Below are 19,387 nucleotides of genomic sequence, written 5' to 3'. Positions count from 1 at the left end.
TTTTTAGGCTGGAATATGGTCAAAATTCAGTTGTTTATGTCCTCAGCATGCTTTAATTTATTGTCATTTAATAATCGAACCAGTGTATGATAAGTTTGGGTTATTTAGCTTTCAAATGCGTTCATATTTAAGATAATAATAATCATAATTCATATTTTCCCGATATTGAGAATTTGGTGGATTAAATATGGATATTAATTACGTTGGCTTGTGAAAGTGACATTGATAATCAGACAGTACTCGACACGGCAGAAACCTGTATCGTGTATTTTAGGTCGTTTTCTGGTGACAGATTTGGGTGTATTTTCAATCTTTTTCATTAGGGGGCGATGTTTGTTTCAAAGCGGTGAGATGCTAATTGACTTGTCCAACACCATCTTTTGTTTTAAATCAGGGGTCCCCAAACTTTTTCCTGTGAGGGCCACATCACTTTTTCCTTCTCTGATGGAGGGCTGGGGTCAGTTTGTAGGAAAAGTGTGATGGTGGCAGGGGGGGGGGGGTGCCTAAACATTTAGGGGCCAAATGCGGAGGCGGGCTGTAGTTTAGGCTTCATCTCACCATCACAACTACACACAGTGACATGAATCGAGTGTCACACACGCAATGCCTCTCACACCCAAACTCAGTCTCTCTCCAGCATTATCACGAAGTGCAGAGGAGAAGAACGACTGGATCAATCAGCTGATCCAACACAGCTGCAGAGGAGCAAACAACAAACCTCAAATTACTGTAAGGAACCTGAATGCTGCACGCCTCGGTTTTGAACCCAGGATCTCCTAGCAGGGAGTCAAGTGCACTACCCACTACACCACCTAGACGTCCCCCTGTCGAACGTTAGGATACATAGACAGTAGCATTGTTGACTTTAGACCAGAGGCACTGGTTTCGAATCCAGTACGACGTCGCCTGGTCGGAGACACGCCCACTCCACATAACACAAAAGGAAAAAGCACAACATAACAACACAACAACACAGAACAACACAACAACACAGCAACACAGAACAACATAACAACACGCTGTGGTCTGAGATATCAACTTATTATTTGACAGGTACGACTTGAGTAATACCTCAGGTCTCCTCACCTATACGGTGGCGTGGTCGGTAGGGTTACCTATATCCTTCCAGATATCTTACTTTTAATTTATTTTACATTTAAGGAGGAGAGTCACTTTTGTTTTCTTTGGCTACATAATTAAACTAAGCTAACCTGAATCTGTGTTTCCCCCCATTAAACACGAATGACCGAGACTGAGCTAACGCCGTTTTTTTTTTATTTTTATTATTATTATTTTTTTAAAGCTAACGCCGTTAGCGTCAAATTTCTGGAATTAATTTGACTAGTTGTGACCTGTAAGACCAAGAAGTCTGGGTGAGTGATGGAACGGGAGCAGAACCATGTCCGGTAGAATCCGGGTCTCGGGTCCGGGAGGTCCGACCTCTGCTGTGACTTCCCAGCTAATAAGAGGCGGGGGGAGGGGAGTCCGGTTCCGCGGGCCGTAGTTTGGGGACCCCTGTTTTAAATCATCACATCTTATTGCTTGAATGGGTCATCATGGTCATCAGACATCTTTACCCCCCCCCCACCCCTAGACGCTCTAACCTCGCATCCTCACGAACACGGTGTGTATATCTCCTCCTCCCTTACCCCCCCCCCAGGGCACCGGCGCATTGCTAAATGGAGTCGGAGCAGCTGTACAACAGAGGCTACTGCAGGAACAGCTACAACAGCATCACCAGCGCCAGCAGCGACGAGGAGCTGCTGGATGGAGCCGGCGTCGTCATGGACTTCCACACCACCGAGGACGACAACCTGCTGGATGGGGACGCCGCCTCCCCAGGTAGGGAGCCATCAGCCCCCCCCCCCCCCCCCCCCCCACCCTGTTAACACTTTGGGGTTTTTTTTGTACTAATCGGCTTCATGAAGCAATTAAAGATTTCTCAGGACTCCAGATTCCGTCACACTTTCAGCCTCTGTATCCTGTTTAAGGTTTTCCTGTCGGCTTGAACAGAGCCCCGTGTGACGTTTGAAGCTCGGGAAATCTTACCCCGCTTTAAAACCCTCCACAACTCTATCCCGGACATGTCTGTGGGTTCCTTGGACTTCACGCTGCTTTTTTTGCGCCCCGATATTCTCTTTTGTGGAAAACTTCAAGAGGTATAAATATATAAAACGTGAAAAGTTGGGTGTATATTTCAGTGTTGCGTGAGGTTTTGTGGCGCTGTGCCGTTTCTTCAAAGACTAGCGATCCTTTATAGATGGCATTTGGCTTCCTTCCAGCTTTGCTTGCTGTTTTTCGTCTCATTGCAAAGTGCTTCTGCACACGTGCCGACTCCTCCTCCCGGTCCCGTCACTCGCTGCCGGCATTCCCGGAAAAAACTATTTGACTTTCAGTCGGTGCAAACCGGTGTTTCTGGAAGTATCTGTGTGACCGCCGTCTCCTTGGAGACGGTGCGGTCCCTCTTTCTGCCTCGCTGTGCTATTTTTTTTGCATGTTTGAGTGGGTGGATCCACAGGAAGGTTCGGCGCTGCTTTCTGTCTGCAGAGAATTACTTGAAATCTGTTTAATTCTGACCTGAGGGTTTGTTTGTTTTTTAAACGCCAAGATGGACTCGCTCGGGTATCAAACTGCGGCTGGAGTCCTGCTGTAAACTAAGAGGCCGAACAGGTGGAAGGTGTTTTAGCAGCGTGTGTGAAATTTTTGCAGCGCTTGCACGTCCGACATGCATCTCTCTGTTTGCTCGAGTGGGATTGTTGTCTTATTTTTTTTACCTTTGCAGAGCGAGGCAATACTTAAAATCGGTGTTATGATTATTTCGAGCTTTCACCTCGTTTATGATTCATTAATTATTTACCAGACTTGCCCTAAAAATGTCAAAACCGGCTGATATCGCGCCAGTATTTTGAACCGAAAGACCGCTTCCTGTTTGACTTTGCGTCACATGTTTCTGGCTCGCGTAACGTGTCCGTTCCTGCTGTGACTTCATTCCCCTCCCCCCCCGCAAATCTGCACAATGGTCTCTCCCATTCAGGCAGGGCTCGCCGATCTCCCCTAACAACCAAGTAGGCACGGCCGATCAGCCTTCTGTGATCGTATTTCCTTCCCTCCAGTGTGTGTGTGTGTGTTTGATCACACCAGCTCTAACAGTCAGCTGCTGCAGTGGAGCGAGAGAACGCAAAGGGAGGGGTAGCGACACACACACCCACCCACCCACACACACACACACACACACACACACTCTCTAATTGGTGAAGCCCAGAAAACATGGCAGCGGCTGACACACACACACACACAACGCAGCTCGAGGTGCGTAGTGAAGCTTAGCTTAGCTTTAGCCTCGTCTCGTCTCAGCTGTCAACATGGAGGAGGAGGACGCGGCGGCCGACCCCTATTTGCCCTACGACGGCGGAGGGGACGCCATCCCCTTGCAGGAGATCCCGAGAAGAGGTACGCCGCGTTACTTCCCGTTTCTCCAGCTGCCGTGATGACGGCGGCCGTCCGCCCGCTCCTGCTTGTGTGCCGTGCATGAGGTCGTGTATAGAAGCCGGGCTCGCGTCAATCAAGCGCTCCTCCGTCTGCGGAGAGGGATTACAAGCTGCCATTTCTCTCCACAGCTGCAGTTTCTTTGGACAATAGAAACATTCCCCTCCGTTAATGATTACCCGTTAGGTGTGTGTGTGTGTGTGTGTGTCGTGTCAGCCAGCGATCGTACGTTAAAGGGACGGCCTGTTCAGTGTGAAAGCTCATGCTTTGGTGAGCAGACGACGTCTCGGGCATCCATTTTACACGGCGGGCGCTGCATCGCTTTGGCTGCTGCACTCGGTGAAATGCGGACAGATTCGTGCAGCCCTCCGTCAGTCCGGCCAAACCAGCCTGTTGCCTCGTCGCGGCCGGTTTGTGATGACGGATCACGTGAACCGGCTAACCCTCCGCCAGCCGGCTGCCTCTAAACCCCTCTGATCTGATTTGCCCGACAGTCGGCAAGGCCTCGCTGACGCGGGGCCGGGCTGTCGGAGTCCGGAGGAGCTCGTATCGGATGGTTCTGGACAAGCTGACGGTTGATGGTTGCTTCCCACCTCAGAAAGTCCACGTTAAAGACGTAGCGTCGTTAACGGCCGGCAAGCCTGCGTGTGTGTGTGTGTGTGTGTGTGTGCGTGCACGCCAGTCGGCCTCAGCCGGTGATGCTGCAAAAAGATTGACATCCAGTTTCGTCTCGTGCAGTTTGGACTCCATAGTTGACCACTAAGCTTAATTTCCTGATGATGGGAGTCCATCTTTGTAAATCACGGTTGCGTGCTGGTAAAACAAGACCCCCCCCCCCCCCCTCCCTCCACAAAAAACAATCTGTCTTTGTCTGATTTAAACAGTTTCAGAGAGTTAACATTTCTGAAGGAGGCTTTGTCCCGGTTGTGGTGAGGTTCTGTTTCTGCTGCCCTTTACCGAGGCGCTGTGGAATTAGCAGTGGACAAACGGATTTGTTGTCTCTTCAAAAGCTGCGGATCTACAGATCCAGACGAAGCCGCCATGACATGAAAGTGTGCTTTTAGTGAATGACTTCTAAACTAATAATGACATCGGCGTGAATCCAGTTGCTAAATGTTTGTTTTCATGGTTGAGAAATGTAAAAATAAACTTTTGGTGTAAATCACAATATAGGGGGGGGGGGGGGTGAAGTGCTTCTTCCCCTGTCAAGAATAGAACTCGCCATAAAAGTCAATTATTTGCTTTTGGAAAACTTTGCTGTGCAAAACATGGAGTTTAAAAGTCTCTGCAGACACGCCCCATACGAATGTCCTCCAGGCGTCGAAGCAAAGCAAACAAGCCAATCTACCGACTCCTTTATCCACGTCCTTGTTTTTAACCCCTTCAGGGTCTCGTCTTTGGAAACCGACGCGGCGTCCCTCCCACGTGTGGGAACCGAACTGTGAAAATCTGACGACGCTCGCTGTCTCTTCGCTCCTCAGGGTCTAACTACGCCATGTCCAACGGCGGAGGGGCGCCCAGCAGTTCCACCCACCTGCTGGACTTCCTGGAGGAGCCCATACCTGGCGTGGGGACCTACGACGATTTCCACACCATCGACTGGGTTCGCGAGAAGTGCAAGGACCGCGAGCGGCACCGGAAGGTGAGCAGACGCGCTAGCTCATCCAGCGGCTAATGCTAACTAACTTTGTCACACGTTTACTTCCCGTCACATCATTGGGAAGCTGCGGAACGCGTTTGACCTCCTCGCCGCTTCGGCTTTGTCGTCTGTTCCGTGACTTTATTTGATTAGATTTAGTTTTTGTTCACTCTTTTGCGTTTCTCTGTGCGCTTCTAGATAAACAGCAAGAAAAAGGAGTCTGCATGGGAGTTCACAAAGAGCCTGTACGACGCGTGGTCCGGTTGGCTGGTGGTGACCCTCACGGGCTTGGCCTCAGGTAGCACACACACACACCTTTATCTGATGCTAACTCGCATGCTTCGCTTCAGGCGGCTCTCCCTGCGACTTTCTCCGTCCTTTTCGCTCTAACTCGACCACCGGTTGGTTCACGAACGCAAGCGGCTGCATTTCCTTCCTCCTGCATGAACCTCTCCGTAGAGTTCAGAGTTCAAATCTTATATTACACACCAATGTGTGATAACAAAAAAAACATTATTGTAAGGGCCCTTTGATTCATTTTGGGCTGATGTAATGATTAAAAGGTAATTATGGATATTGTATTTCCTCTCTGTTCCTAAACCACCTAGTCATCCTTCCATTTTGCGTTTCTGTACATCAGTATTGCGTGGGGTTATGCCCCCGCTCTTTGACTGTCAGGACCAGCATTGATTTTTTTTTTTTAAATATATAGCGGTAGCATAGCTAGCAGGCTAACTCTGCCTGGTTTTGTTTTCTTATTTCTACTTCCTGCTTTCACTTCTTCTTTTCCCTTTTCATTTCCTTCCTGGTTCCCACTTCCTGCCAGGTGCTTTGGCTGGCCTGATTGACATTGCTGCTGATTGGCTGAACGACCTGAAAGAGGGCGTGTGTCTGTCCGCCATGTGGTTCAACCACGAGCAGTGCTGCTGGACGTCCAATGAGACCACCTTCGCTGAGCGCGACAAGTGTCCTCAGTGGAAGAGCTGGGCTGAGCTAATACTGGGGCAGGCCGAGGTAGCTAACACGCTAGCGTTCGCCAGCCGCCGCTACAGCTAGCGTAAACCAGCGGTCCCCAAACTTTTCTCCTGCCACGGACCGCTTTCATGGCGGGTGATTTTTTTGCGGACCGGGGGAGGGCGGGGGTGTAATTAAAAAAAAAAAAAAAAAAAAAAGGGGGGAATATGCACTTGCAATAACTATTAAACAAGTATTACACCAATATCTACTCACCATTAGTTGTGGTCTCAAAAATTCCTTCTGTCCTTCATGTTTATGTTTTTTGTGTCATAAATTCCACATTCTTGTTTTTTAATCCAGGGTTCTTTTGTTTTAATCCAGGGTTCTTTTGTTTTAATCCAGGGTTCTTTTGTTTTAATCCAGGGTTCTTTTGTTTTAATCCAGGGTTCTTTTGTTTTAATCCAGGGTTCTTGTGTTTTAATCCAGGGTTCTTGGTCTCTATGTTCCGAAGCAGTTTTGAACCCTTCATTGCTCATTAACGAAGCTAATAATATGGGGACCGCTGGCGTAAACGCAGCCTCAGCACATCCAACCGCTGTCTGTCGCTAGTGCTCTGTCGTCAGGGAAACGGGACGCCGTTGCTTCACATTGAAAAGCTTGATGTGGTTTCTGTTGCTATTGAGATTCAAGGCGCTGACCCCTCTTATCCCCGCTGCTCCCCTCCTCTTCCTCGCCTCCCTGCAGGGGCCCGGCTCGTACATCATGAACTACTTCATGTACATCTACTGGGCTCTGTCCTTCGCCTTCCTGGCCGTCTGTCTGGTCAAGGTCTTTGCGCCGTACGCCTGCGGCTCCGGGATCCCCGAGGTGAGGGAAAACGTCGCTTTAAAATCGCCAACCGACCGCCAACGTCGGTCGGTTAGCGACTTGCTAATTAAGGCTGTACTCGGTGAAGTGTCTGTTAGCGTACCTGCCCTCAGCGTTGGCTTCCGTCAAATCTCCGCCTCTCTCCCCTTCCCAGATCAAGACCATCCTCAGCGGGTTCATCATCCGGGGCTACCTGGGCAAGTGGACCCTCATGATCAAGACCGTCACGCTAGTGCTAGCGGTGGCGTCTGGCCTCAGCCTGGGCAAGGAGGGGCCCTTGGTCCACGTGGCGTGCTGCTGTGGGAACATCTTCTCCTACCTCTTCCCCAAGTACAGCAAAAACGAGGCGAAGAAACGAGAGGTGAGCGGGCCAGGAAGCGAGTCGGCGTCGCACCAGCACCCCCCGGTCCTTCGGCCGTGACACCGTGGCTACTTCCTCTTCCTCAGGTTCTTTCTGCTGCGTCAGCGGCTGGCGTGTCCGTTGCTTTCGGCGCCCCGATCGGAGGCGTGCTCTTCAGCTTGGAGGAGGTACGCCGCCGCCTGAACGGGCCACGGTGCGGCAGGTACGACTTCCAACCTGCTGACTAACGTACCCTCCTGCTCTCCAGGTGAGCTATTACTTCCCCCTGAAGACGCTGTGGCGTTCGTTCTTCGCCGCCCTGGTGGCGGCGTTCGTCCTGCGCTCCATCAACCCGTTCGGCAACAGCCGGCTGGTTCTGTTCTACGTGGAGTACCACACGCCCTGGTACCTGTTTGAGCTCATCCCTTTTATCCTCCTGGGGGTTTTCGGCGGCCTCTGGGGGGCCTTCTTCATCCGAGCCAACATCGCGTGGTGCCGCCGGCGCAAGTCGACTCGCTTCGGCAAGTACCCCGTGCTGGAGGTGATCCTGGTGGCGGCCGTCACGGCCGTGGTGGCGTTCCCCAACCCGTACACGAGGCAGAACACCAGCGAGCTGATAAAGGAGCTGTTCACCGACTGCGGCCCGCTGGAGTCGTCGCAGCTCTGCCAGTACCGCAGCCGGATGAACGGGAGCAAGGCGTTCAACGAGCACCCCAACCAGCCGGCGGGGCCCGGCGTCTACGCCGCCATGTGGCAGCTCTGCCTGGCGCTCGTCTTCAAAATCATCATGACCATATTCACCTTCGGACTCAAGGTGCGATCCCTGGAGGTTTTTTTTTTTTGTCACGGCGGGGGTAGATGTTCGACTCCGCCCTGGCTGTGCGCTGATCTTGCTTTCTCGCCCCCCCCCCCCCCCCCCAGGTGCCGTCGGGCTTGTTCATCCCGAGCATGGCCATCGGGGCGATCGCGGGCCGCATCGTGGGCATCGCCATGGAGCAGCTGGCCTATTACCACCACGACTGGTTCCTGTTCAGAGAGTGGTGCGAGGTGGGCGTCGACTGCATCACTCCGGGTCTTTACGCCATGGTGGGGGCGGCGGCTTGTCTGGGTGAGTCGACCAGCCGCGGGGGGGGGGGTTAACCCTCTTGTCTCTGGTTTGCGTTACAGCAGTGTAATGTTGGATCCCCCCCCTCTCTTCTCAGGTGGCGTGACCCGCATGACCGTCTCCCTGGTCGTCATAGTCTTTGAGCTGACCGGCGGCTTGGAGTACATCGTGCCCCTCATGGCCGCCGTCATGACCAGCAAGTGGGTGGGCGACGCCTTCGGCCGGGCGGGGATCTACGAGTCCCACATCCGCCTGAACGGATACCCCTTCCTGGACGCCAAAGAGGAATTCACTCACACCACGTCGGCCCGGGAGGTGATGAGGCCCCGGCGCAGCGACCCGCCGCTCGCCGTGCTGACGCAGGACGACATGACGGTGGAGGAGCTGCAGGCCAGCATCAACGAAACCAGCTACAACGGCTTCCCCGTGATCGTGTCCAAGGAGTCCCAGAGGCTGGTGGGCTTCGCTCTGCGCCGGGACATCACCATCGCTATAGGTGCAGTGACTCTCCGGGGGCGCCGCCGGGCGAAGGGATTAGAACCATTCTGTCGCTTTAAATATCTCGTTTTTTCCCCCCTTTCCTCAACAGAAAACGCTCGTCGCAAGCAGGAGGGCATCATGCTGAACTCCAGGGTTTACTTCACCCAGCATGCGCCCACCCTGCCGGCAGACAGCCCCCGCCCCCTCAAGCTGCGCTCCATCCTGGACATGAGCCCCTTCACCGTCACGGACCACACGCCGATGGAGATCGTGGTGGATATATTCAGAAAGCTTGGACTGCGCCAGTGCCTGGTCACTCACAACGGGTGAGTGGGGGGGGGGGGGGGGGACAGGGACAGGATGTGGATCCGTTTAAGGGGCGCGGACAAGCACACGCACGCTGTCGGGTGTTGCGTGGAGCACCCCCCTTGGGCTTAACGTGCTCCGCTGCACTTCCTTTAACCGCCACCGAACAGAAACGGAGGTTCTCCTCAATTGTGAAAACACAACAAGTTTCATGTTGTCCAAAAATATATGTATAATATATAATGTATAAGCTTTTTTTAGTTCAGGGACGCAAAACTCGAGTTTTATGTCGAGATGCTTCAGTCTTGATTTGTGGAGAGCCACCTGCTGGTGGATCCAGGAATGACGTCGCCAGAGACGAGCGGTTTCTTTGTTTTAAAGGATAAAGTGGAAAATGTTCTCACCATGAACAGACGGAGTGAAAGGATATGAATGAATGAATGAATGAAAACCACCATAACGCTTTCATTTATTCCACCACAAACGTTTATTGATAGGCATTTTTTGATTAGAATTTTCTGTTAACTTTGAGTTGCACGTTTTAAGTTAGTTTGTTTTTGATTGTTGTTGTTGTTTTGGGGGCAGCTTAACAAGTGAACGGGTGTGTGTTTCCAGGATTGTGTTGGGCATCATCACAAAGAAGAATATATTAGAGCATCTGGAGGAGCTCATGCAGCACGCGGAGCCCCGGGTGACTACCCCCCCCATCGATTCACACACCATTTTCCCTCCTGCCTCTTTAGGGGAATGCATGAAATGTCGGTGCGAGACGCCGCGGACGGCCCCTGGCTAAATGCCTTTTCTTCTTCTTCTCCTTCCTGTTGGTTCTCTGCTGTTGCTGAGTTGGGTTGACGTGGACTTAAGTTTTCATGGAGACAGACGGTGTCTGTCCCAGTCCTCGTCGCTGGGTTCAGTTTCAGACTGGAGCGTTTTCTGGGGTCCCGTAATGTCGGACCTCGATGGGAGCCCCTTTCAGACGTGTGCGCCGTTCAACCTTTTTAAACTCTGAGCTTTTATAACGATGCTTTTATTAAAGAGGATGTCACTGATTTTTTTTTGTTTTAAATTGGCTGCTCCGGCAAGAAAATAAAACAAGCAGATTTTTCCTGAAGGTTGGAGCAAAGAAGCGAGAAGATGTTTCTGCTCGTCTACAGAGAGATCAAATCCCATCAAATGATCTGTGCGACGCTTCAGTCGTTGTAGTTCTCTCCTCCTGCTCCTGTTCACCACTTCCCGTCTTCTCCTAGGGTCCGGTATTTCCCTCCCACTGCCTTTTCAGACCGGTAGGACCGCCTTGCTCTTTGGTAGCGGAGGTGCCGTTGCTCCTCTGGATCCTCGCCTCCTGCTGACTTTTGCCTCCTCAGGGGAGTCGTGTTTCTGTTGGCTCTCAAACAAACACAAAATGGAGTCCGATGAAATTCCCGGGTTTCTCTTTGGTTTGAACATTTGAACCTGCCAACAGAAACACGACGGCGCTTCTCCTTTTCTCCAGCGGGGTACGCCAACGACGCCTCCTCACCCTCCCTCTCCTTTCTCTCCTCCTGCAGGCGCCTTCTCGGTATCGTCACAAAAAAAGATATCCTTCGTCACATGGCTCAAATGGCAAACCAAGATCCCGAGTCCATAATGTTCAACTGATCCGCTCCTTCCAGGACGGACGGCGGGGAGGAGGCGACGGCGACAGCGAGGAGGAGGCGGTGTTCCTCCTGGACGGCTCCTGACATTTGGAACCTAGTTTATTTTATTTTTTCTCCTCTTCAGTTTCCGGCTTCGTTGCACCCTGAACCTCGCCGAACGACTGCAGCCCTCAGAGACGTTTACGGCCATGAGGACGAAAAGACGTGTTTAAAAAAAACCTTTATTATCATTGTTCAGGCTGCTGAGGTCACCAGGAGGACGGTGTCAGGGGGTGCATACACACACACACACACAACCTAACTTAAGCTGTACAGATACACACCCTATTGTCTCACCCGTGTCCGACTGGAAGGGGTCAAAGGTCAGCATGAACCGCAGTCGAGGTGCGATGAGGGACCTTGACACTGCCAGGCTCCTGTTCAGACTCTTCTCACACACACCTGTCCGTCCCCTCGAGAAATACGTTGTTCACCTGTGAATTAAGTGTGTGTGTGTTCTTAGCCTTGCTACATTCCAGCCAGGTTACCATGGAAACTGTGAGAATGTGAAGCTGCTGCTCACGATGGAAGTGTGGCCACAGTTCTTGTGTTTGAGAGAGAGGGGACACTTGTGGATTATTAAGAATTGTATCTATAATTTACATTGACATATTTTGCTTTAAATATACAATCAAAGATTCAATTGTTTTCAATTAAAAGTGAAAAATAAAAAATGATTGAAGTTACATCGTGATGGGCATTGATTATTTTGGTGGGTTTTTTCTCAGCAGATTTAAGTTTAAAACAAGCTTTTGTTCACCTTTCATTATTTGACGTTTCTAACAAATCCATAAAACGGCCATCGGGGCGATCGCGGGCCGCATCGTGGGCATCGCCATGGAGCAGCTGGCCTATTACCACCACGACTGGTTCCTGTTCAGAGAGTGGTGCGAGGTGGGCGTCGACTGCATCACTCCGGGTCTTTACGCCATGGTGGGGGCGGCGGCTTGTCTGGGTGAGTCAGCCAGCCGCGGGGGGGGGGTTAACCCTCCTGTCTCTGGTTTGCGTTACGGCAGTGTAATGTTGGATTCCCCCCCCTCTCTTCTCTTCTCAGGTGGCGTGACCCGCATGACCGTCTCCCTGGTCGTCATAGTCTTTGAGCTGACCGGCGGCTTGGAGTACATCGTGCCCCTCATGGCCGCCGTCATGACCAGCAAGTGGGTGGGCGACGCCTTCGGCCGGGCGGGGATCTACGAGTCCCACATCCGCCTGAACGGATACCCCTTCCTGGACGCCAAAGAGGAATTCACTCACACCACGTCGGCCCGGGAGGTGATGAGGCCCCGGCGCAGCGACCCGCCGCTCGCTGTGCTGACGCAGGACGACATGACGGTGGAGGAGCTGCAGGCCAGCATCAACGAAACCAGCTACAACGGCTTCCCCGTGATCGTGTCCAAGGAGTCCCAGAGGCTGGTGGGCTTCGCTCTGCGCCGGGACATCACCATCGCTATAGGTGCAGTGACTCGCTGGGCGAAGGGATTAGAACCATTCCGTCGCTTTAAATGTCTCGTTTTTTCCCCCCTTTCCTCAACAGAAAATGCTCGTCGCAAGCAGGAGGGCATCATGCTGAACTCCAGAGTTTACTTCACCCAGCATGCGCCCACCCTGCCGGCAGACAGCCCCCGCCCCCTCAAGCTGCGCTCCATCCTGGACATGAGCCCCTTCACCGTCACGGACCACACGCCGATGGAGATCGTGGTGGATATATTCAGAAAGCTTGGGCTGCGCCAGTGCCTGGTCACTCACAACGGGTGAGTGGGGGGGGGGGGGGGGGACAGGGACAGGATGTGGATCCGTTTAAGGGGCGCGGACAAGCACACGCACGCTGTCGGGTGTTGCGTGGAGCACCCCCCTTGGGCTTAACGCGCTCCGCTGCACTTCCTTTAACCGCCACCGAACAGAAACGGAGGTTCTCCTCAATTGTGAAAACACAACAAGTTTCATGTTGTACAAAAATATATGTATAATATATAATGTATAAGCTTTTTTTAGTTCAGGGACGTAAAACTCGAGTTTTATGTCGAGATGCTTCAGTCTTGATTTGTGGAGAGCCACCTGCTGGTGGATCCAGGAATGACGTCGCCAGAGACGAGCGGTTTCTTTGTTTTAAAGGATAAAGTGGAAAATGTTCTCACCATGAACAGACGGAGTGAAAGGATATGAATGAATGAATGAATGAAAACCACCATAACGCTTTCATTTATTCCACCACAAATGTTTATTGTTGGGCATTTTTTGATTTGAATTTTCTGTTAACTTTGAGTTGCACGTTTTAAGTTAGTTTGATTGTTGTTGTTTTGGGGGCAGCTTAACAAGTAAACGGGTGTGTGTTTCCAGGATTGTGTTGGGCATCATCACAAAGAAGAATATATTAGAGCATCTGGAGGAGCTCATGCAGCACGCGGAGCCCCGGGTGACTACCCCCCCCCATCGCTTCACACACCCCTCCATTTTCCTTCCTGCCTCTTTAGGGGAATGCATGAAACGTCGGTGTGAGACGTCGCGGGCGGTTCCCGGCTAAATGTCTTTTCTTCTCCTTCCTGTCGGTTCTCTGCTGTTGCCGAGTTGGGTTGACGTGGACTTAAGTCTTCTTGGAGACAGATGGTGTCTGTCCCAGTCTTCAGTCTCAGAGAGGAGCGTTTTCTGGGGTCCCGTAATGTCGGACCTCGATGGGAGCCCCTTTCGGACGTGTATGCCGTTCAACATTTTTAAACTCTGAACTTTTATTAAAGAGGATGTCATTGATTTTTTTTTATTTTAAATTGGCTGCTCCGGCAAGAAAATGAAACAGATTTCTCCTGAAGGTTGGAGCAAAGAAGCGAGAAGATGTTTCTGCTCGTCTACAGAGAGATCAAATCCCATCAAATGATCTGTGCGACGCTTCAGTCGTTGTAGTTCTCTCCTCCTGCTCCTGTTCACCACTTCCCGTCTTCTCCTAGGGTCCGGTATTTCCCTCCCACTGCCTTTTCAGACCGGTAGGACCGCCTTGCTCTTTGGTAGCGGAGGTGCCGTTGCTCCTCTGGATCCTCGCCTCCTGCTGACTTTTGCCTCCTCAGGGGAGTCGTGTTTCTGTTGGCTCTCAAACAAACACAAAATGGAGTCCGATGAAATTCCCGGGTTTCTCTTTGGTTTGAACATTTGAACCTGCCAACAGAAACACGATGGCGCTTCTCCTTTTCTCCAGCGGGGTACGCCAACGACGCCTCCTCACCCTCCCTCTCCTTTCTCTCCTCCTGCAGGCGCCTTCTCGGTATCGTCACAAAAAAAGATATCCTTCGTCACATGGCTCAAATGGCAAACCAAGATCCCGAGTCCATAATGTTCAACTGATCCGCTCCTTCCAGGACGGACGGCGGGGAGGAGGCGACGGCGACAGCGAGGAGGAGGAGGTGTTCCTCCTGGACGGCTCCTGACATTTGGAACCTAGTTTATTTTATTTTTTCTCCTCTTCAGTTTCCGGCTTCGTTGCACCCTGAACCTCGCCGAACGACTGCAGCCCTCAGAGACGTTTACGGCCATGAGGACGAAAAGACGTGTTTAAAAAAAACCTTTATTATCATTGTTCAGGCTGCTGAGGTCACCAGGAGGACGGTGTCAGGGGGTGCATACACACACACACACACAACCTAACTTAAGCTGTACAGATACACACCCTATTGTCTCACCCGTGTCCGACTGGAAGGGGTCAAAGGTCAGCATGAACCGCAGTCGAGGTGCGATGAGGGACCTTGACACCGCCAGGCTCCTGTTCAGACTCTTCTCACACACACCTGTCCGTCCCCTCGAGAAATACGTTGTTCACCTGTGAATTAAGTGTGTGTGTGTTCTTAGCCTTGCTACATTCCAGCCAGGTTACCATGGAAACTGTGAGAATGTGAAGCTGCTGCTCACGATGGAAGTGTGGCTGCAGTTCTTGTGTTTGAGAGAGAGGGGACGCTAGAGGATGGGGTCATCCTGTCGACTGTCCTGCTGCAGACAGACTTGTCTTCACTTCGCACTGATCTCAATGTTTCTCCCCGTTGCTTTTATTTGTGGATTATTAAGAATTGTATCTATAATTTACATTGACATATTTTGCTTTAAATATACAATCAAAGATTCGATTGTTTTCAATTAAAAGTGAAAAATAAAAAATGATTGAAGTTGCGTCGTGATGGGCATTGATTATTTTGGTGGGTTTTTTCTCAGCAGATTTAAGTTTAAAACAAACTTTTGTTCACCTTTCATTATTTGACATTTCTAACAAATCCATAAAACACTAAATCGAAACATGAAACGCTTTGATCTGTCATCATCACGCATGTTTGATCTTTGAACACAACTGGACCAGACTGGAAACCCATTTTAACACCTCGCTCCCGTTTTATTCAACTACAAAAAGAGGCGTCTCCAGAGCACCGGTAAGAAGCGGAACGGGATCCGGTTCCCCTCCGCCAAACGACTGGACTGTCAGCCAAGCGGGACGGAGAAGCGAGAGTCCATTCAGTCCGAGACGAAGACGTCTTCACGAGCCTCTTTCAACATGCAGCGAGCAAAGCGACGGAGCAGGAAAAGACGCTTCTCTTCTTCGAAGAGGTGGAAGACGAGGGAATAAATTAAACTTCAGGAACTATCAGAGAAATAATCACATAATAATAATAAACAATGAAGGGAAACGTACAATAAATGAAATGTACAACCTGATCGGGGAGTATGCTGCACACACACAGAGATATATACCTGGCTTTGCTACTTTAGTGTTTTTGTAGAAATGCAGTCGGGCCGTACAATCATTGAAACGGTGACCCGAGTCTAAGTCACGGTGTCACACGGTAACGGATCGGTACCGGTAACCGGATGCGGATGGAGGACGCTGGGCTTTAACGAGGCCGATTTCAAGAGCTTAAATGAAAACGAGATAATCGTCTGACAATCTCAGCTCAGGAAATGGACCTTTACAATTATTTGCTTTTTACATAAACAATGCTTATTTACCCCCCCCCCCCCCCCCCTCTCCGTGTACATTCAAGAAAAAAAAAAACCCTGTGAGACATCACAGATAAAAAATGTGATTGTTTTCTTTCCGGAACGTGAAATGAAGGACGCGGCCGTCGTGTCCGTGCGTAGCGGGACCGGGCGTGGCGTCACACGATGCTCTCGTAGAACACCTGGCAGGAGGCGCTCTGCTTGGCGTCTGGCGGATTGGGCGCCGACTGGCTGGCGTCCTCCCCTCCCTCCGCATCAGGCAGCTCCTTCTGTTGAGGAGTCGCCGCTGGCGTGGGGGAGGAGTGCGGAGGCGGAGGCGAAGCGTGCGAGGCCTCGGGCGGGGGCGGGGGCAGGGCGTCGATGCTGACAGCGAGCTGCGGGTGCACCGACACCTGGATGGCGATGTGCTGCGGCTGCTCGTGCACGGAGGAGTTGTCGGAGTCGGCGGTGGGCGACTCGCTGCGCTCCGGCGCCCGCCCTCGCTGGCGCTCCCTCTCCTGCAGGACGCTCAGGACGTCCCTCGCCCCGATGGCCCGCGCGGGCCCGTCGCGGCACCCCTCGGGCGCCTGCCTGAGGAAGGTGTGCCTCATCTCCTCCACGCCGACCACCTCCAGGATCTCCTCCATGAAGTTGCGGCAGTTCATGATGAGCGGCGGCAGCGGGATGCTGCGCGCCAGCTCCTCGATGTAGCGCGCGAACTCCATGGTCTTGAACTGCGTGACCTTGGCCAGCTCCAGCGTCTTCGCCGACGTGATGATGGGGATCCGCTTGGCGATCTCGAAGGCCTTCTGCAGCTTCTCGGCGCCCTCGGTGCGGAAGAACTCGTTGATGGCCTTCTCCGTCTTCTTCAGGTGGCTGCTCATCATGCAGAGGCGCGTCACGTTCAGGATCATGATGATGGTGAAGGTCACCAGGCACACGACCATGTAGTACACGCCCATGTCGCCCTTGGTGATGACCACGCGCAGCGTCACCGTGCAGTTGGAGCTGCCGTGCGCGTTGGACGCCACGCAGGTGTACTTGCCGCGGTCGGCGAACTCGATGCCGGTGACGTTGAGGGCGCCGCCGTCCAGCAGCCACCATTTCCCTCCTGCAGACAGACAGAGACGGACCGTTAGAGCGGCGCGGCATGAACCAATCAGAAGGCAGTGCCTCTGTTCCGTGTCCCCCCCCCCTTCCCCAACTATATGCTTTGCTTATCAGCTCTTATCTCGGCGGAGAGCTAATGAATCTAATCGAAGAGACAATCGGACATTCTGGATTGTTTGCTTTCCGTCAGACAGTCGGATAAGAAGAGAAATACGGCGGCAGCGGTTAGCTTATCTTATCTTATCTTATCTTAGCTTAGCTTAGGGCAAAGTCAGAGGCAACCCGAAGAAACGCAGAATAACTTATACAAATTGCTCCTATTATACAGCGATCCGTTTTGGCTGTTGACATCTGCTCATCTGCCCCGGGGGGGCAAATACCTATGCTATGCTATGCTATGCTAAGCTACACTCAGGGGTTTTTGCAGGTCATGACTGCTTCGGCTGCCTCGGCTCTCCGGCAGGTTTCAACAGGTTTAAAGAGAAGCTTCAAAAGCAACTCGACTGCACTCTTCCCAAACGTCCTAATTCCCTCCAACACGTGGAATTAGACTTCCTTTTCTTTCTTTTTTTTTTTTTTGTTCTCCAATGATTTTCCAAGCAATTTGAAGCTAACGTCGCGTGAAAATGCGCCGCTAGTTGAGCTTCTGATGGTTTCTGGGAGCTTCACGGCGGTAGCTTAACCGTTTCACTGCAGCGCAGAACAATCTGGCGTTACGACATGAAGTCAAACACTCGGAGGCGCCTAAACAAACGTGGATTTTAGCCCGTTTCGTCTCTGCGGGCGGGTTCTAGCTATTTACCTATTTGCTGGCTGAAATGGGGCCAAAGGTCATATTTCGTGCTAAACCGTCACCTCGCAGGAAGCAGAATTATTCACACTGAAGGTCAAACTGTTTTTGTTCCCGACCCGACCCCCCCCCCCCCCACCCGCATTAACGCCGAGTTAAATCTTTAATCGTCTTTCGGGCCGGTCTGGCGGCGAGGCGAACAGGAAACCGGGTTTAATGTAACAGAAGTAGTAACGTCACCATCCGTCTCCGTGTCCAGGCGGTTGCCGTGGGAGTTGAACCACTGCACGCTGGGGGGCGGGTCTCCGGTGACGTTGCAATCAATCAGGGCGCAGCTACCCTCCCGGGCAATTATCTGGCTCACTTTCGTGAACCCGACTGGGGCGAATCCGTCGTCCGTCGCGTTGCCGTTTCCTGTCCGGTTTCCGTGCGCGTCCACGAACGAGGTCCCAGCGGCGTGAGAGGCGAGGAGGGAGGCCAGGACCAAAAGAACGGGCCCGCCGACACCGGCCATTTTCTCTGGATGTCGGCGCGTGACCCGAGGAGAAGAAACGGTCCCTCCTCCCGGGGTCTCCGTCCAGGGAGACGCGGCAGAAGGGCGACTGGTCTTCGGCTCCGAGGCGTCAAACATCTCGCTGGAAGAGAAATTTAAAAAAAACGCTGAATTGTGCCTTTAATTAAATTTGAGCTTTTAAAGTTTGGATGTTTTTTTTTGTTCTCTCCATTGATTTCAAGATGAATTCAGGTTCAAAGAAACAAAACTCGGACAAAGTTAAATCCTTTCTGTCTAACGGGGTTGAATGCGGATACGGTGTTAGCATTAAACTCTTATTTTGTAGTAGTAGTAAGGTATAGTGTTAGCATTACACTCTTATTTTGTAGTAGTAGTAAGGTTATAACGACCTGCTATAAACGTGAAAACACCGCAGCGCAACGGTGGGCTCCGTCTATTTCACAGCGCCCCCCCCTCAGGAGACGGGAATTGTTGTTAGACGCCTCCTTTGACGATAGTTCAACGTGCGTGTATAAATATATAACACAATAATAGATAGAAACATGTCGCGTCGCCTCTAACGGTGTCATCCATAAGAAAAGCAGCGAGACAGGCGGAAACAAGGGGCCGAGGGGACCCGGCTATGTGCTGGACCGGGTGGCTTTCTTTTTTTTTTTACCGAGCCCAGAAATGTGCCGCTACGCCCGGTTTAAAAGCAACTTCGCGGGCAACGAGACGGTTTTAAATGTTGTATATATTAAAAAATCCGCAGAAAAACAAATAAAAACTCTAAATTCAGGAGGAAACGCGGTCCGTTAAAAAAAAAAAAAAAAGAAGCTAGCTCGGCTTCGACGCTAGCTTCAAAGCTAAATGGAGCTAATTCTGCGTCCTCCGCTCCACGGTCGGGACTAGACACTCACATCGCGGCCCGTCGACGTTCGCTGTTTACGGGTCTCCAGAGTCCGGGTTTTATCGTCGGTTATTCCTCCGGCATCGCCATCCATCCTCCCGCCGCCGCGGCTCGTCCGGTGAGCGGCTGCTAGCTACGGAGGCTCCGGTCGCTTCTGGACGGAAACAGCCTGCCTTCCTTCCTTTGGGGGGGGGGGGGGGGGGCGCGCTGCGTCGCCCGGACAGGTGGGACAGAAAGTCCGGCTGTCCAGAAATAGATCAGGTGTCCTCAATATGCAGCGTGTT

General features: G+C 51.9%; 3 protein-coding genes across 3 annotated transcripts; 2 read left to right on the top strand and 1 right to left on the bottom strand.

Annotated features, from left to right (window-relative positions):
* The first annotated feature begins 1,679 nt into the window (after positions 1–1,679).
* LOC137911560 (H(+)/Cl(-) exchange transporter 3) lies at positions 1,680–11,542 on the top strand. Its single transcript, XM_068755944.1, has 13 exons — positions 1,680–1,842; positions 4,968–5,128; positions 5,324–5,423; positions 5,952–6,139; positions 6,827–6,949; positions 7,104–7,310; positions 7,397–7,477; positions 7,558–8,103; positions 8,211–8,397; positions 8,492–8,890; positions 8,984–9,200; positions 9,796–9,871; positions 10,728–11,542. The coding sequence occupies exons 1-13, from the start codon at positions 1,680–1,682 to the stop codon at positions 10,899–10,901; spliced, it is 2,622 nt and encodes an 873-aa protein (XP_068612045.1). The 3' UTR covers positions 10,902–11,542.
* A 151-nt stretch (positions 11,543–11,693) lies between these two features.
* Positions 11,694–15,838, top strand: LOC137911714 (H(+)/Cl(-) exchange transporter 3-like). The gene is made up of 4 exons (XM_068756094.1): positions 11,694–11,811; positions 11,911–12,309; positions 12,391–12,607; positions 14,096–15,838. Exons 1-4 carry the CDS (start codon positions 11,694–11,696, stop codon positions 14,184–14,186), a joined length of 825 nt encoding a protein of 274 aa, XP_068612195.1. The 3' UTR covers positions 14,187–15,838.
* A 7-nt stretch (positions 15,839–15,845) lies between these two features.
* mfap3l (microfibril associated protein 3 like) lies at positions 15,846–19,236 on the bottom strand. Its single transcript, XM_068755636.1, has 3 exons — positions 19,114–19,236; positions 17,941–18,335; positions 15,846–16,911 (listed from the first exon to the last, which is right to left on the bottom strand). Exons 2-3 carry the CDS (start codon positions 18,329–18,331, stop codon positions 15,980–15,982), a joined length of 1,323 nt encoding a protein of 440 aa, XP_068611737.1. The 5' UTR covers positions 18,332–18,335; positions 19,114–19,236; the 3' UTR covers positions 15,846–15,979.
* Positions 19,237–19,387: the final 151 nt, after the last annotated feature.

Source organism: Brachionichthys hirsutus, chromosome 23 (assembly GCF_040956055.1).
Source record: "Brachionichthys hirsutus isolate HB-005 chromosome 23, CSIRO-AGI_Bhir_v1, whole genome shotgun sequence".
NCBI lineage: Eukaryota > Metazoa > Chordata > Actinopteri > Lophiiformes > Brachionichthyidae > Brachionichthys > Brachionichthys hirsutus.
This window is presented reverse-complemented; position numbering and strand designations above follow the sequence as displayed.

Excerpts from the sequence above, each read along its gene's own strand:
- LOC137911714 (XM_068756094.1), top strand. The coding sequence starts at position 11,694 with ATGGAGCAGCTGGCCTATTACCACCACGACTGGTTCCTGTTCAGAGAG. Across the intron at positions 11,812-11,910 it reads GGGGGCGGCGGCTTGTCTGG|GTGGCGTGACCCGCATGACC; the intron begins GTGAGTCAGCCA and ends TTCTCTTCTCAG. Across the intron at positions 12,310-12,390 it reads GGACATCACCATCGCTATAG|AAAATGCTCGTCGCAAGCAG; the intron begins GTGCAGTGACTC and ends TTTCCTCAACAG.
- LOC137911560 (XM_068755944.1), top strand. The coding sequence starts at position 1,680 with ATGGAGTCGGAGCAGCTGTACAACAGAGGCTACTGCAGGAACAGCTAC. Across the intron at positions 5,129-5,323 it reads ACCGCGAGCGGCACCGGAAG|ATAAACAGCAAGAAAAAGGA; the intron begins GTGAGCAGACGC and ends GTGCGCTTCTAG. Across the intron at positions 9,872-10,727 it reads TGCAGCACGCGGAGCCCCGG|GCGCCTTCTCGGTATCGTCA; the intron begins GTGACTACCCCC and ends CTCCTCCTGCAG.
- mfap3l (XM_068755636.1), bottom strand. The coding sequence starts at position 18,331 with ATGTTTGACGCCTCGGAGCCGAAGACCAGTCGCCCTTCTGCCGCGTCT. Across the intron at positions 16,912-17,940 it reads CCTGGACACGGAGACGGATG|GAGGGAAATGGTGGCTGCTG; the intron begins GTGACGTTACTA and ends GTCTGTCTGCAG.